Source organism: Colias eurytheme, chromosome 1 (assembly GCF_061535395.1).
Source record: "Colias eurytheme isolate Ceu_HAF_F1 chromosome 1, ilColEury1 Martin Lab GWU primary, whole genome shotgun sequence".
NCBI lineage: Eukaryota > Metazoa > Arthropoda > Insecta > Lepidoptera > Pieridae > Colias > Colias eurytheme.
Window position 1 is genome coordinate 320,633 of NC_142980.1, and position 18,850 is coordinate 339,482.

An 18,850-nucleotide genomic window follows, 5' to 3' on the forward strand; every position below is an offset into this window, starting at 1 on the left:
TAGATCTATTGCGGAAACCATACTGATGATCATTCAACAGATCGTTGGTTTCGAGGTGCGTGAGGAGCCGATTATTCAATATACGCTCCATAGTCTTACTACTAGGTCGGTAGTTGGTGGGGTCTGACCGACTGCCTTTCTTTGGGACAGGCTGCAGATTAGCAAGCTTCCAGTTTTTAGGAACAACTCCAGTCGTTAACGAGAGGCGAAACAGACGTGTAAGAACAGGAGATAATTCTGGAGCACAAGTTTTTAAAACGACAGCTGGTATCCCGTCAGGTCCACTGGCTTTGTTCGTCGAGATGACGCAATGTTCTTGAAACTTCCTTGTTCGTGATGCGGATGTCAGGCATATGAACGCCACAATGTTGAAGTGTGGGTGGAACAATACTAGGTGGATTTAGACGAGAGTTGTTGGCAAATAATGAGGCAAAAACATCTGCCTAATCCCTTGCATTATGAGCCAGAGAACCATCGGGTCTCATAAACGGAGGTAGAGTGGGACGACAGAAGTTTGACTCGACAGCTTTGTAAGTAAAGTAATAATTATTATAGGCACATACGTATTCATAAACCTTTAATTTACACAATTTTCTTAAAAAAATGTCGTTTTGAGTTTAAATTTCGTAAATTTGTTAATTTTTTGGCAAGGTAGTGAAAGCGTTAAGTAATATTGTATTCTTCTGTTATCAATTTTATAAGATTTATTTTGTGATCATTTCCGAAACTCTGATGTTCATCCTCCAAATTATTAAAAATTGTCTGATCACCAATAAAGTTTTGGATCTGTAAAATAATATAGTTATAATAATTATGTGACGATCTAATTTTAGTAATATATTCTTTTAAAATTTTTCTTATTACCAATAATTCTACTGCGGTACAAATATTGTATGCATCTTATTGAAGTGAAACTTCTTTATCGGGGTTGGACAAAAATTTAGTGTACTTAAGATTTTTGCGTTACGCCGTACGCGTGACATTTTTGCGTTACGCCGTACGCGTGACATTTTTGCGTTACGCCATACTCGTGACATTTTTAAGGTCATAAAGAAGTTTCACTTCTTACGTGTGTACTCTATTACACGCATACATTTTTTTATATTTTATTAATCCTCCTTTATTCCGGAAGGTAATTAATTTGTGGAAATGTTCTTTTGCAGAAGAAATTAAACGTGATAAGCAATGTTCATTCACATTTAATTACTTTTCTTACGAATCGTACAATATATCCGATTATAACTTTTTTCATGTCATTAAAAACAGGCATATCTAAATAGTGGGCAAAATTGCTGAACTCTGAAGCCATGTCCTTTAAAAAAGTCAAGGTATCGTTTTCATAATCGTTTGAGTCCTCTTGACGGTAGGAAGAAGTGGTTAAATTTATAATTTTTCTCGCCGAAGTACATATTGTATAATATTGCGTTATTTTCTAGTGGAATAAAGTTGCCCGTTTCTAAGCTTCTCATTTCTAGATGAGTAGTTTGCGGTATATTGCTGTTGGCGACATAATTTGGACATTTATAAAATTATAATCTGTGCAACTTACAGAGCCACCTGGCAACACTGTTATTCGGGAAGACATTAGACATCTTTGTCCTTTGATCTTTGATTTACATTTTACACGGCATTCTATACAATCCTTTCTGTTAATTACTATTTTACAATTGTTACATAAATAAAGTACATACGAGAGAATTATTACTTTCTATTATCATACAACCCGACATACATAAATACATACAATACATACATACAATTGCCTTAAATTGTTTCACATTTGGATTGTCGTTATGACCTCCATGCATCCTGACACAGCCAAAAAATATTTCTAGATGATCCTGACTTAGTTTGTAGGTAGGTAGGAACAGAATTCCTTTTCTATTAGCCGATTATAGAGTGATTTTAAACTAGATATATTTATCAGTGTTCCAATGAAACTAGGCTTACATCTTGTTTCCACTACTCTCTGAAAAAATCGCATTATAGTGTAATGGCTGGTTCACACTTTGATTAGTGTGAGTGCAGGTGATTAGTGCGAGTGCAGGTGTGTAGTGCGAGTAGTGTCCAATTGACTGCGAGTGCAGGTGATTAGTGCGAGTGCAGGTGTGTAGTGCGAGTAGTGTCCAATTGACTGCGAGTGAAGGTGATTAGTGCGAGTGCAGGCACGCTGCGAGTGAGGGGGAAGGGAGGGCGCGCGGGACGTGGCTACTCGCAGTCCACTCGCAAAAAAATAGAACACGCTTCTATTCACTTTACTACACAGCCTACTAAACACTCGCACTAAACAGTCGCTGTCCACACGTAGTACTACTCATCACCTGCACTCGCACTAATCAAAGTGTGAACCAGCCATTAGTTGGTCGACCATCTTTTGTTACTTATCTTTTAGTGACAGTTTTTATTTGCAAGTTTAATATATTATAATCCTGAATTTGTATTATCAAGTAATGTATTAATCTCCATTTTATTTCTTTTCTATAAGTATAGGTTTTCTATAATGGGTCATGGTTCGAGAGTTGAACGTATCGAACATATTATTCATTATTTGAACGAATTGTTCAGTGGGCTGAGAATTTTGAAAATCTGGTAGATTTAGTTCAGTTCTACAAAATAAAAGAGCTTTTGCAACACTCCTACTTAGCGTCTGTGTGGCAAGTTTGACTTTCATTATTTGGTTTCTAAAGAATATAGGCTTTCATCGTCCTGTAAGTAATTGATTTAGTTTGACCAAAAAGTTCCAGTCAACTATTTGTTTGTTTTTAAATTCTTTTTTTGTTTCAAGATGATTACGAATTAATTTTATGACATGACTTGGGTCTAAAAAACACGCGACTTCACTGGAGTCTGATGGGTGATGAAATGTAGATTGTCCGTATATACATAGTAGTCTTTGATGTAGATTTAATATTAGCAGGATTGGTTATATCACAACCAAGACGCTCCAAAGCAGTAAAGGCTTTGTGGCATGGCCATCAAATGTTAGCGATACGACTTTGACACCAGATTCATGACATTTCATAAGACAAAGTTTCACAGTTAGATTTCTGTTCCCCGGTCAAGGAATAAGATGGTATCTTGAATCGTTGGTTTATTCCTACTAACATAAACACAAATGCTTGAGATGCTAAAGTCGTAGATTCCGTTATTTCATCGCCCATATCAACAATCATCATCTCATAACTTTTGCTGGCGTAAAGCCCACAAATTTTGTCGAACATAAGCGCACAAATGAGTTTATGAGGGGAGTTATTTGCCAATTTCTGCAATGCTTGCTTCATGTGTAAACCCAGGTTCACTTTTAACGTGGCTGTACCATTTTGTTAAAGTTGTAGAATGTGTCATACAATGATACAACTATTAAAAGATTTTCTCACGTACTATTAACCTTTTGGAGAGTAAAAATTTAATGATAAGCAAAATTTTCTAAATTTGGGGGAATATTTTATTTTCTTTTTACCAGACTTTTTCTTATGTATATTATGAAAAAGCTCGGTGGCTATTAAATAAATAAATAATAAATAAATAAATAAATCTTTATTTGCTCAAATGTGGTTCACAAGTTATTATTTTATGGAAAGTACAGCACATTCGCCAGTTATACTGGCATGCAAACATAATTTCACAGCTCCGCATAATCACAAAAAAAAAACAAAACAATTTTATTACATAAACATTAGGTACATATTATAGTTAAGTTCAGATACTTATTTATTACACACAAACGAACGATTACACACACGAACAACAAAGAATAACATACATGTCAATATTTATGTTTACAATCCAAAAGGTCCCTTACATTATAAAAATTTTTGCTTAATAGCCACATATAAAGTTTTGTCTTAAACTGTTTTGCGTCCAATTTCTTTAAATCGTCTGGAATATTATTATATATTTTAACACACATAGCATGACAGTTTTTTGAGTACAAAGATGTTCTAGGTTTATGGCCAAGTATCAATCTATTGGGATGCCGTAAATTCCCGTACATTTCTAGAGCCGTGGTAAATAATCTTTGATTATTTTTAACAAATTTGCAAATTTCAAATATGTAAAGGCACGGCAAAGTTAATAATTTAAGTTTTATAAAAAGGGGTTTGCATGATTCGAAAGGCCCTACACCACATATAGCTCGGATGCATTTTTTTTGTGATACAAAAGCTTTGTTTATATTTACTCCATTTCCCCATACTATAAGCACAGTATTACCATTATTTCCTACAGTAGTGCGACGAATGTACTTGTGCAGAGAAACGGAGGGGAACTGGCGGGGGTCGGGCGACGCGGGCCGCGTAAAGCAAACACGCTTAGTTTGCTTTACCTAGCGCGAAAGGATGACGCAGTTGTATTTTTTGTGTAATAATTTTATTATACATAGGTACTTACATATTCTATTATGGCGCGCACAAACTGTTCGGTTTACGGATGTAAATCTACATTGAAATCCCAGAAGGAAACAATATTTCAGAAAGATTGTATTAATTGTATCTGTTGAATTAAAATCAAATCTATGTACATATATGTTGTCCTCATTATTTTCTAATCAGATTGTACATCCCAATGCGAATGCATTACTTAGTTAAATGTTATAATATACAATTAAGAACATCCAAAAATAAAGTGTCCACGTAAATAATATTTAGCAGTGCAATATCTGTAATTATATATTTATGAACAAATAATTACATCAGATTTAATAATCGCAATTATTTTGAATGTACATATGAATAAAGATTTCATCATAATATTAATAATCACAATTGTTTTATTTCCCATTTGTTGCAACCCTAGCGTATTTTCGTGTGGCAGCGTCATTACCTACGCTGGCGGCGGCATCGCGCGACATCAAAGGCGATTCCTTACTGTAGGAAATAATGGTAATACTGTGCTATAAGTCCATATCTTAAAATTGATACTACGTATGCGTGGTATGCCGATATTGCTGTCTTTATGTCAGTTATTTTACGAAGACGTCTGAGTACATATATATACTTATTTATTCTATTACATACTTTTTCAATATGAGATGTCCATAGAAATCTAAATAACAAGACACTAGAAGTCGTAAGCGCGCGTGACCTTGTCGCCACTCAGGTGACTTTCACATCACCAGTGTGTTCGTCACAGTTCAGTTGCTATGGAGACGTATGTGTGTAAACATGGTGTGTTTCAGCATTTCCCATTGCGGAAATTCTTCCACAAGTTGTAATTATACTAATAAAGGAATAATATTTCATCGGTAAATATTTTTTTTTAGAAATAATGCCGTTTTTCCTTAAAATTATAGAATATTTACAAGTATTACGAGTGTCACCATAGTAATCGAAATAACAATGAATGACACAGTTTCAACCTTATTGGAGCAAAAAGAAACAAAACGTCTCATATACTTAGGGATGTTATTCTAAAATAAACCGTAAATTCGTGCGTTAGGATACATATTAAAAAGCTTAATTTAATATTTAAGTTAGTTTTCACTAAAATCAAGTTGTCCAATAAAAGGCATAGTTTACTTGTGTGTATTGTTTAGCTATCGGTTTAAATGTGTTGATTTTGGCGACAGCGGTTTTCATACGAATTATGACATTATAGCACTTCTATGTGTCTTGTTATTTAGATTTCTATGGAGATGTCCAATTTAAATTCATGTCTATTGTTATGCCTAAGAATTGTGTTTCATGAGTTTTATTTATTATTATATTGTTATGTTCCAGTTTTTCCAGTTTTGTTCCAGTTTTTCCAGTTTTTCCAGTATTATATTATAACTAAGTAAATTATATGTATCGCAATTAATAAGGTGTTAATCTTTCATCTCTTTTAATATATTTTGTAAAGAAGCATTTCTTTTTTCGAGTCGACGATATTTTTATCGTAATAATTCTAACTTTCGCTGAGAATTGATAGATACGCAACGCTCTCTGTTTTCATAAATCATTTTTAAGTTCCTTGTTTTAGGACTAAGTATCAAATATAGAATCTAGGTCTGAATCTCTGATGTCAGGTTCTATGAAATTAATTGGAGCTGCATTTGTAGATACTTCAATATCTTTCTTTAAATTAGAAGGACCAGCTTGATCTTCGAAAGTAATTGAAGTCTCAGGAATACAGAAGTTTTCCGACGGTGATAAATTCAGTGTCGATTTTGATCCTTTCTTAACTAACCGTCGACCCTTTTTGGTAAAGTATACGTCATCTTCTTGGAAATGTAATGAACATACAAAACAAAATTTTGTAGGCATCCATTCATTGTCTTGCCTGCTATGCCGAATAATAAAAGTCCATTCATCACGTAAATTTTCATCAGTCGGTAATTTGCAATAATTGTAAAATGAGAAGACTGAAAGACCAGACAAAATACAGTCGACCAAATGCGGTTCGCCATAAAAAATACAAAAAACAATATTTGCTTTGTGGAAGCTCTCTCTTATATTTTTAACTAGCTTTTCGCCAGCAGTTTTGCCGGCGTAGTTAAAGAAAAACCCGTGTAGTTCCCGTTCCCATGGGATTTCCGGGATAAAACCTATCCTTCTCATGCTATCTGTGTTCCAAATTTGAACTTGATTTTGATTTGTAGTTTTACCCATAAAATTGGCAAATTAATTTTAAAAAATACTGGCACCATAAGAGGAAAAGCGAATGACAATTGGTTTTGTGTTCTATAACATAATATGTAAAATTATTATTTGGATAAAAAATTAAATAAGCCAAATAATCTTTATACATAATACATGTGAAAGAATATTTTATATTTTTTTTTTTGTTTGTGGGAAGAACTTTTGCAGTGTTTAATAATACAAGACGGCATTTTTCTGCCAAAATTGCAAACCCCTTTTGACGTATTGCATGACACTAAGATGCGCTAAACACTGGCGGAGGTTCGTATTCGTTTTTGATTTCGTATTTTCTTTGACAAGGGCGATGGATGATTATCATGCTCCATCTGCCTTCTATTTTGTAATCTTTAGAGATACATGAGTCGCCATTTCGGTGTACATAATAACGTGCGCTATTGTGTAGAAAGGACGCACTTTTCGAAAAGAAAATGGAGATTTAGCATTTTGAGACTGATTTCTTTATAGATGAAATCCAAAAGCGACCACCTATCTGGGATATGGAAGGTCCCTATTATAAGAATATATTTTATTGAATTCTTGTTTACAGGCATTCTAAAATAATTAAATAATTATTATAAGTATAATTACACTGTATATAATATTATTGTCTCCCATATTGCCTTAATTTTAGATATAATGTAACAAACATCCCATGTGTCAGTCTATCTCTTGTGCCACCTATATTCTCTTTGTCTTCGTCGTCGTCTTTTAAAGCGACGATAGAGTAGCCACACATAAACGATCTCTTCGACGTCAATTTTCGACCTGATTCAAAGGTATGTTCGCCCTACTAATGCCGAGCGCCCAATGTGTACTTGCTCAATGCTCATATACTTAGTTAGTTTTAATTTGCTTATAATTTTTTTAAAGGTATTTCCATCAAAGGTTTTGAAACTAATAGAATGGGTGAATATTTTACCTCAACAAAGAAAAGAAGACGATTGGATGCCCACTAAATAACTATAGCAGAATATGCTCGAACCATTTAAAAAATGAAGATAAACGTATAATTAAAAACGCTTATTGCGTTTTATTATAATAAAACTAGTCTGTGATAAAACGTAAAATAGTTTGAAGTGAATTATATGTATGTTTATCTACGTGTTTCTCAGAAACTTAATGTTGATGTAAAAGTAAGCTAATTCCTCGTCCAGTCCCCGTCCCCATCCCCATCCCCAATTCCTCGTCACGTACGCCGTGTAGACTTTTATATGTAAAAGTAGTTACTTTTTTGCGGGAGCAGAGTTTTATGACAGTTCCACAAAACCAACAACAATTCTTAGCTAAAGGCAACCATTCACAGGCACGCCCATCCGCTGGATTTGTCGCTGGCGACAAGTCCGCAGACAAATTTGCGTGTGAATGTATTGGTGTGCGCGGCTCGCGGCTCGGCGCGGCTCTCGCCGTCTGGAGACGCGCACGGCGCACCCGAGCCGCGTAGGACAAATCCGTTCGAGTGTGTGTGTGCGCGCATTTGTCGGTGAACTTGACAGTCATTCGCCGTAAGTGTGAACGCAGTTGATAATAAAATTAATAAATAACATGTCATTAGACGATCATAGAAAGTTTTGGCAAGAATTTATTCTGCTGTTTAAAGAGAAAACTTGCTTGTGGGAAGTCAAAAGTAAAGGGTACCACAGTAAACAACTGAAACAAGTGGTGTACGAATGACTTGTGCAGAAATGCAAAGAAATATTTCCACAAGTAAACAAAGAGTTTGTAATTAAAAAGCTCAGCTCTCTGAGAGCTTCCTTACGGAAGGCCGAATAGTCGCACTTTTTTGCGTTTTGAAAGCATCGGTACTATGGTAGGGTAGATACGTGCAAGGCTTACCAAATTTCACAATCGACTGGACTGCAACTCGGCGCAACCATTCACTCACTATACGCAAATCTCCATGTTGATGGTTGAAAATATTAAAGTGAAACAATCTAAGGATGACGCAGATGTTTTCATAATTGAAACAGCTATAGAAAAATTTATGCAACAAACAAACGGTGGGAAATGCCACAACTATATTTTATTTTTACATGCGATAACCTTTTGTGATACTACATCGGCAATGTACAGAAGTGGAAAATTTCAATTTAAAAATTATCTGAAAAAAAATGATTTAATTGACTGTGCGAAAGTCTTTACGTTAGAATACAACAGAGGAAGATTCATGTGATACTTGATGAATAGAAAACTGCCACATCTTTTATATCTGAACAATTTATAAACATCCAGCAAGAAGAAGAAAAAATCGCAGAAGACATGATTGTTCAAGTTGACTATGACGAGCATGAATCAGATTAAATTATCAAAAGAAATCGAATTAACAATTACGCTCCATAAACATTATCAACCCAAATAATCTTCATGCAGTTATATTCATGTATACGTTTTGTGACGAAATATTAGTTACTTATAACAGTAAATTACGTAGTATCAGTGGAAATTGTCGCAAAGTTTCATAGCATACCTATAAGTTATTACATTTTCGTAGCAAAGCTGTTTATGCAGTGTGTTATCACAATATCTCTGGTGGAGAAGCACCTTTAAGCCCTTACCCAAATAAGAAAATATCAAACACAGTATTTACGACTCTCGGAACAAATCTTTAGGCATGATTAAAATGAAATTTAAAATTTCTTGAACAAGTACAGATACCAAAAAAGCAGTCGTGTGTAAGCTATATGTAGTGGCAGATTACTATGATGGACACACTCAATAATTATCTTTTGTATGGAAGAAAAAAGAGACTTCATTAATAAAGTTAAAGAAATGTTGTGGACGCAACTGTCAAATGAACTCCATCTTCTTTTGCTCAGTTATATATTATTCAAGATGCATTTGGGAGTACAAATTGTTATGCGGTTAGTATTATTATAATTAAGAAATATAGGTGACGCTTCTTTATTTAATAAAATCGCAATTTCCCAATTTGGAACCTCTAAAATCGTAATATGTCAATTGTCAAAAGGATTTTTTGTACATTTGTAAATAAAATATGTAATTGGTAAATTTAAAGGCCAATTAGTTTTTAACTTCTTTATTTTTTTATTTTATTCTTGTTGTTATATTGTGTGGTATATACTTACATAATATATCGTGTGGTTGTTCTAAATGACAATAAATTTATTTCTTTCTTTCTAAACTGCCTTTAGTACTAAAGTACTACCTTAGTTTTTTAGCTTGCTGCGTTAAATGCTATTCAGAACGTCTATCCCGATATTAGCGCTGTTGATTGTTATTATGGTCTGGTCGCAAGTTATAAAAGGGGAAGAAAATGTTTGGGCCAAGGAAATCCAAACCAGTCAAAAAGATTTACTTGGTTTGGTAAACACAAAGAATATCTCCAAAGTGGCTGGGACGACTACATACGATTACAATACAATCGTAATAATAAGAAAATCCAAAAGTTTTTACTCTATGTTGGATCGTAATGGCTGACAAGGGATGTCTGTAAAGTTTTCAATGTTTTTGCAAACAGACACCACAGATAGAATGTTTGCGAATCCTGAACACCCAAAAGTTAGCAAAAATTTAAACAAAAAGAAACAAACCTATTAAGGCTGTTAAACGAAATAAGGAAATTAACCACCTTAAAAATAATTTCCTGGGTAAAATCAGATCCAGCCATGAAAAATGACTATTTCATAGGAGAATTCCTAAAGAAGCAGGCGATAAAACGGTTGGTGTCGGAAAAATTGCGATGAAAACCTATTTACAAATGACTAGGTAGTTGTTGCCCACACTTTTTCCGTGTGTTTATGAAAAACAAATTAATAAAGTATTAGCATAGCACACTAAGAATTCTTAAGGACGAACGGTAAGTTGTGAACGGCAGTGGCTACTTCAGCCGTTGACAGGCAACAATGGCTTCCGTCAACAGGCAAAACGCTTGCCGTTAACAGGCAAAACGCTTGCCGTCAACAGACAAAACGCTTGCCGTTAACAGGCAAAACGCTTGCCGTCAACAGGCAAAACACTTGCCGTGTGTGCCGCATATTAGCAGGCTAGGAGCCAGTTGCAAAATGCCGTTCGATGAAGAAATATTAAATGTATAGTAATGAAAAATAAATGTATGAAAATAAATCGATAATGTATAAAACTAAATCTATAATGAGAACAAGAAAAAGATTTTATACACTATATCCACGTTTGCGAAGGTACAAATTTTTTTAAATTACTTTCGAATAACAATCGCTTCTTTTGATGACTTTACATCTATTTTGAAAGCTTCAATATCTCGCCAAGACACCGTGATGCGGAAAAGTATACCAGCTGAGCAAAGACTCACTATGATACTAAGGGTTTAATTTTATAAAAAAATGGTAGATACTGAACATAAATTGCGCATTCTTGGTCTGTTTGTCAATTGTCGTCGACTGTCAATATGGCGGAGGAAATACGCCACAATTGCAAGCGTCACAACCTGTCTGTAAGAACTCTAACGCTGACTATGTAAGATGGTAATTCATGGAATGTAACTCAGAAATGTTGAATCTTTTTTCATTGCTATGATCTTATGATAATCTTGACCGTTGGGTATCTTATATATAAAATTCTCGTGTCACAATGTTAGTCTGCATACTCCTCCGAAACGGGTGGACCGATTCTCATGAAATTTTCTGTGCATATCGGGTAAGTCTGAGAATCGGCCAACATCTATTTTTCATATGTACCACGGGCGAAGCCGGGGCGGACCGCTAGTAGGTATATAAATTCTTAATGCATGCAATGAATGATTTTATGATCGCCACCACTTTATCGATTTTGATCCAAGCACTTGCATAGGAATAATTAGCGACCGTGAAGGATAACTGTATGTAATTATCCTATTCAAACACATTAAATCGATATTAATATGATGAAAATATTACCTATCGATGGCAAATTGCATACTAAATTGATATTACTTTATACAGCAATTGAATGTATTTCGATATGCCTCAGCAACTGGCCATATTATTGCAGCACAAATTGCATTTATTTTTCTTGTTTACACTATTATTTTCAATCAAGAGCCTTTTAGCTGCGGTCGCAAATATTGTATTAAATATAAATGAACAAACCTTTGCTTAATACAATGTTACTGTTTCCTTTAGAGCGTTTTATTGTATAAAAACGAACTTAGGATAAACCGTTTATTTTTTATCACTCTATCGTCCACTGCTTAAGTTTTAAATTAACTTTTAATGAAATGGCGCTTAATTAGATATTTTCATTTTTTTTGGCGAAGTCAACAATTCTTAATTTCTTAGTAAGTAGTGAACTCCACTGTTATTTTTCACATTACTGTTTTTCGTGGCTCATTCAATACAACATACGGCATACGACAATTCAAAATGTGATGTGTGAATACAACATTCGCTATTTACAGATACGATCAAAATAAGATTCGGCAATTCGTGTCTCCGTGTGAATGTAGAGTTACTTACATTGATCTATTATTACGTTGCTCAATGGTTAGTTACGAACATGTTACGAATTTTACGGAATTATGTCGATATTTCGGTCGGTCATTAATCATTTATAACGTTTATATGCGTCTCGGGTTCACATATTATGTGTATTTCTTCAGAATTACATTGAAAAGAGCCTGTAGGTACGTCAAAACAGTTGGTACTTATGGGATATGGATTTTTTAATTACCTACTAATTATTTTAAAAATGAACAAAATGCCACCTAAAATGAAATTATTCGACCTTATATCTAAAATTGTATTTGCTATAAAAATTTATTTATATTATGATTTATTTCTTTACGCGAAATCTATTACTTAGATACATGAAATGCAAAGGTGACTCACTGACTAATCTATAAAAGCACAACCCAAACTACAGGACCAGTCGGGCTGAAATTGCATCATGCAGATAGATGTAATGTAGGCTTCTTAAGAGAACACTTTGGACAAACCCCCAAGGGGATAAAATAGGAGATGAAATTTTGTACCATGACAATTTATTTCGTCTTCGCGGTTGAAGCCGCGGGCAACAGCTAGTTTGTTTTATGACACAAAACAGTACTGCTCGTGTGTGCTGCTTTCGTTAAGAGGCTTTGAGATATGCAGCCTGGGATTATCTGCTCAATGTATCGAACTGTACTTACTGGTATAGTAACGCTTTCAATAGAGTTTCTGCACAACAATATGTATTCTATTTTTAGTTTTCCTTTCATGAGTGCATTTCAGGATTGTAAGTAAACCCTAGGAAAGCAGGGTAAGATGGGATGATACCTTTATGTTGGGCGAACAATACATTTTACTTTATTCATGATACAATCTTATACGCACCTAGATGCTTCTCTAAGTATTTTTAAAAGTTTAAACGTACTTAGATTTAAATACCTAGCTGTTACACACAGCATCACCCGCGCGATGACAAACTCGTTGTGATTGATAAAAAATGTTGTGTGGTTTTATGAAACCACGGTAAAAGTGAAACTTAGGCACAAAATTATCGTATTTGTACGATAATTATCGTACGGTTCGACCGTCACGCGACATGCGCTACACAGGACAAAAATTTTTACTAAAAAAAGTTTCACTTTAATAAAAATTTGTGACAAAAAATACCAACAAACTATAATTATTTATAGTGAAGAATGGCAATAAATGAAAATATTTATTAAGGTGACAAAACAACAAAGATTCCTATTTGATTATACAGTTCTGTAAGTATAATAAATAGCGACATTGCAATTTTCTTAACAAGTAATAAGATTCAGTGTTTCAAGTTCAGCGCTCATTATAAAGAAGTGTCCGGCAATTGGCACGCCAACGTCTATGAAAGGATTGTAGACATCAGTTACACAGCTTTGGTAATAAGTGGTCTCTATTTACTGGAAAACTACACTTTTTGTCAAGAATATTTTTTATACAACTGGGAAATCATTGTCATTTCTCTGTGCTGTAATGATGACTATGTTAATGATATAAAAAACTAGTGATTAGGGAATCTCAGCTATCCATCAGTTTTCATCTAACAAATACATATATGGACATAGACATATTATGCAGTTTTGTAGATATCGATAATAAAACCAAAAATAATGAAACGAGAAGAGATCCTTTCTTCGAATATATTTCGATAGTGATGTCAAAAAAATACTAATAGACAGCTCATCTTTATATTGTTGCTAATAGAGTAAGATCCCAGAGCGATAAGACATAACTTATTTTCTAAAAGATGAAACTTTAAGTTCTCAGTAGTGTCTCATGTACTTTGTATACCTGCGTGTTTGTGAAGTTTGCCCAGTGACACCTGGGCAGGTACCAGGTGAGAAAGGTGACTAAAAATAAGAGTTACTTTACTTAAATTTAGATGGCTGATTTTTAGATATATTTTATAGAATATCATTCTCAAATGGTATCTCAAGTATCAGACACTTTTCATGGACCAAAACTTTTGTCAGACGCTTTAAAGCTCCACCAAAAATAAATGAACTTTACTTATTTTTTAATGTCTGATTTTTTAATATGTTATCAACATAACTATCACAAAATTATATTTAATCAGTCAGACAAATTGGAATGACCAAAAATCCACTAAACACAAAAAAATATTCGGCCGTGAGTACGAACGCGAGAGCATTATGTATGCGTTTTAGAGCGAGTGAGACGTCCATAGTAACCAGGTTCTCCTTCTTTAACTCACATTCTGTTTCAGTCTACTGTGTATGTGCGCGCAATGTATAGTATTAGACCGGGAGATATTGACACAAAATTTCGAGTCATTTGTAACAGGATGGCGGTTCTACAGGGGTCTTAGTACACAATGACAAAAAGAAAAATGATGGTGTGAACGCTGGTATCGGCGGCTTAGTCGCGTGGGCGTTAGTCGAACTCGTCGGAAAAATAGCGAAAGTCTAACAATTTGTAACACAAAAATTTTAGAATTTACCGATAGCCCATAAAAAAGAAGTAGGCGGTAGTGTCATGCCATACTTTTCCGGTGTGACTTACAGCCCGCCATACCGACGCAAATGTGTTGATTTAAATAAAACAATTATTCAACCATTTGTACCAGGCTAACTTTTGCACAGGTAACCATCGTCGTGCAGCCATTTACGAAAATCGCCATGCCATACTTTTCGGACGATTCCAAATGGTCGCCATACCGCCGAAAATCTGCAAAATATTTTTTTTTTCGCCAAACTTTTTGTACCAGTATTGCATTTGGATTTTTGGAGAGTATTTGATAAAATGTGACCATTATTATATTTGCCATACTTTTAGTAGGGGGAAAAAGTGCTGTCATACTTGAAAAATTAATTTATTATTAATTTATATAAGTGAAGATTTCCAACACCTAGGATTCTTTGAAATTTTGTATTTATATTCGTTGATCCTCAAACTTACAGGAAAAATAAGTGCCATACTGTTACAAATCGTTTGACTTTCGCTATTTTTCCGACGAGTTCAACTAACGCCCACGCGACTAAGCCGCCGATACCAGCGTTCACACCATCATTTTTCTTTTTGTCATTGTGTACTAAGACCCCTGTAGAACCGCCATCCTGTTACAAATGACTCGAAATTTTGTGTCAATATCTCCCGGTCTAATACTATACATTGCGCGCACATACACAGTAGACTGAAACAGAATGTGAGTTAAAGAAGGAGAACCTGGTTACTATGGACGTCTCACTCGCTCTAAAACGCATACATAATGCTCTCGCGTTCGTACTCACGGCCGAATATTTTTTTGTGTTTAGTGGATTTTTGGTCATTCCAATTTGTCTGACTGATTAAATATAATTTTGTGATAGTTATGTTGATAACATATTAAAAAATCAGACATTAAAAAATAAGTAAAGTTCATTTATTTTTGGTGGAGCTTTAAAGCGTCTGACAAAAGTTTTGGTCCATGAAAAGTGTCTGATACGTGAGATTCCATTTGAGAATGATATTCTATAAAATATATCTAAAAAACAGCCATCTAAATTTAAGTAAAGTAACTCTTATTTTTAGTCACCTTTCTCACCTGGTACCTGCCCAGGTGTCACTGGGCAAACTTCACAAACATGCAGGTATACAAAGTACATGAGGCACTACTCAGAACTTAAAGTTTCATCTTTTAGAAAATAAGTTATGTCTTATCGCTCTGGGATCTTGGACCATAAGGTTTAGGGTTATTTATAATAGCTTTCCGCCTTCTTCTTCGCTCGCGTAGTCAAATAAAATTCTCTCAGGAATGAGATGGTCTATGTCACTCCCAAGTCTCTTAACTGTTTTTAAACATACAAGTTTTAAAATCTCTCTATAACCACAAACGCATCAAGCACACTTTCGCATATACAATAATATTAATATTATGTAACACATATATCATTAAAATTATCAAACAAATTACATGGTACGTTAACATAATTGTACTTCAGACATATATTAAAATAAAAAAGAGTACATAAGTATGATAAATTTATTTCTAACATCTTGAAAGTTTATCTCAGGAAAAGACTGATGCAAGGGACATCATTTTAAACAATGGGATAACTATGATAAATAAATACACACACACACACACACACACACACGAATATACATATATACATTCATACGATACAGTTTCATACGGCACACCATTCTCTCTTATACACCTTAAATTTATACATATTTTTTTTCTCTTACTTTCTATTGTAACCAATTTTAATTTATAATTAAGTACTTGCTAAGAGGCTTTTTGTGAATTTATTTTAGAGGCAAGCTGTTTCTCCTAAACACAGGTTGCCCAGTAACCTAGCTAGGGAAACATTGGCTTGTATATAAATTGTTTTAGTAGCCTTTTTATATTTATATACTTTTACATGAATATTAATTGTATATTGTAATAAATTGTAATTGTAATTTTAATTGTATGTATGTATGTATAATAAATAAATTTGAAATTTGAAATAATAATTAAAATTTTATTAAATTAACCAACATAGGTACTTTCAATCAAAGGTAAAAGAAGATTGATGACGAAAGTAGCGTTAGTAAAACTACAAAAGCAGTGGAAACAGAAAGGCAATTATTTTTCAATATTGAAATTATTATTATTTTATTTATTTTTCAATTCATATATTTTGATTTTCGTATAAAATTGAAAATGTTAAATTATGTAAAGAAGTTTAAACTAGCAGATATTTTATTGCCTACAACTTTGCCTTTGAATATTTTTCGATAGGACTTTATGATGAGAAAATAAATTAAATCAGCGGAAATAATTCGTGTAGTTTTGAAAGTAGCTTCAGTTATTACATGAAATGTCCAGATGATCGAAAGTCGTCAAGGATGTTGTGAAGGTGATATAAAGGAGTGGGATGTCAAACGACCCCTTTAATATTTTTGAAGTATAAAACCTGCAAAAAAGCGGTTTGGTTTAGGAAAAATTTATGTATAAAATTTCAATTACAATTTTAAAATACAGGGGGAAGGGGTGCAAATTCCTTTTCCTTCCTTCCTTGTGTGGATGTTTTAGACGATTTATTTTTGACGATTTATGCAGCCTATCAGCTTGATCTTAATAGACATCGATACTCAGTTTTTATCAAATCCAGCACCAAATCCAGATCTTTTTTGTCTCGTCCTGCGAATTTGTTCTGTATCGACTGTGCGGTACAAGAGAAGTTAAGTAACAGTTACAAAGTTAAACAACAACCTGTTGAGTTTGTTTCGCTTGGTCTAAGGCAAGGGGGTAAACATTTTTTTGGAACCCACCGCTGTTAAATTTTTTATATGCTTTTGTATTTTTATAATATGAAAACAACTTACAAAAAACCAACTCTAAACCTTGCAGAGCCAGTGTATTGTAAATTTGTAACTCTAGTGCTAGTGTATTTGACCTATTTGTATATAGACAATCATCGATTTATATGTCATTAAATCGCAATTAAAACATATTCGCATTTCTATCATTGTATATTCGCGATCGCTGTCAGCTTTATAAAAATATTCCTTTGTTTATAAAATGTCCAGTAAATTGATTTTTTTTTTAATTTGGCATTTAAACAATTTATTGAGTATTTTCAGAAAATAATAAATTAGCAAAAATAGTTGTAAAGAATTAAAGAAACGAGCCGGAGCCGTAAGGTGACTTACTCGCGGGGAAGTGGGTACGCTGACATGGGAGCTGTTGGCAGCGTTGTGTGCAGTAGGGTTGTAGGGATCGGTCGGCGGCGGTGCAGGCCAGCAGCGCGGCCAGCAGCGTGGCCAGCCAGGGGCGGAACATGTTGCCACGGGGACAGTCGGCGCAGCACTGCCGCACGCTGCGCGCCGCCCGCCGCAAGCCCGCCGCCGCTAGGGCTCGCTCACGGCGAAGCCTTCCACGCTCTACCGTGCTGCACATCCTGCCTTCCGCCGTGCTGCGACCGACCATACGAATCTTTATTCTTCACGAGATCAGGGCCAATAGTTTCCCTCTTGTTTTCCCGATGTCGTTCGTTAATGGGGCCCAAGAGTCCTTTTACCTTTATCAAATATCTATCAGGCATTAAAATGTAATTCGAAGAAACATGAAATCAAAAAAAGAAACATTAATACAAATCAAAATTTTTCTTTAAAAACTGTGATGATATGGACCTATTATGTGAACACTTTAACAAGTGTAATTTTAGAAGAAACTGGGTACAATATGAAAAATAAACAGTTGCTAAGTTTTCCAGAACAAAGGTAATAGGATTTCGCTTTCCTTTACTGTGGGAGTGGTTCATGGTGGAACATGATTAACCACAGTTACGGTTATAACAAAGTATGAACAGGCACTTAGAGTTACTTCAAGCCGAAACTAATTCACCGTGAAATTATAGAAAGTGTCGAGTAAAAGTCGATCAATTTTTTGCGAGCAATTCCGCGCTCTAAAACTTAGTTTGTCGCTAACTTTTGTCCAAGAATCGGGTGAACCAACAGTTATCTGAGGTCATTCAACCGATAACAACAAAAACTGATCAATGGTTCAACTATATTAGACCAAATCGTTCTCAAAATTTCATAACAACTTTCAAGTATATAATTATGATCTTCGTTAAGTTACAGGTTTTTCTTTCTTAATGAATGAGAGTCCATTTCTATAATTTATGTGTCTGTATTTTGTTTGTTTTTATCCAAAAGTTCCTGCGTCATAGTGCATACGTTACGCTAAAGGCCGAGAAGGCTCATTTAGCTAAAAAATAGCCCACAATGCGTTGCGCTCATGGTAGGAGGGCTACAACGTGAAATTCGTGTCGAGTTTGCCCTCATGTAGGGCAGAAACTTTTGCACATG

The 18,850-nt window shown here is 34.5% G+C and overlaps 1 protein-coding gene across 1 annotated transcript in view; it reads right to left on the reverse strand.

Moving 5' to 3' along the window:
* The window catches only part of Plod (procollagen lysyl hydroxylase), a 40,018-nt gene extending 22,189 nt beyond the window's left edge, over nucleotides 1–17,829 (reverse strand). Inside the window, exon 1 of the mRNA XM_090119557.1 lies at nucleotides 17,690–17,829. Within this exon, the coding sequence (XP_089975683.1) occupies nucleotides 17,690–17,819 (130 nt within the window). The 5' untranslated portion in view covers nucleotides 17,820–17,829. The remainder of the gene's footprint in view (nucleotides 1–17,689) is intronic.
* Between the last annotated feature and the right edge of the window lie 1,021 nt (nucleotides 17,830–18,850).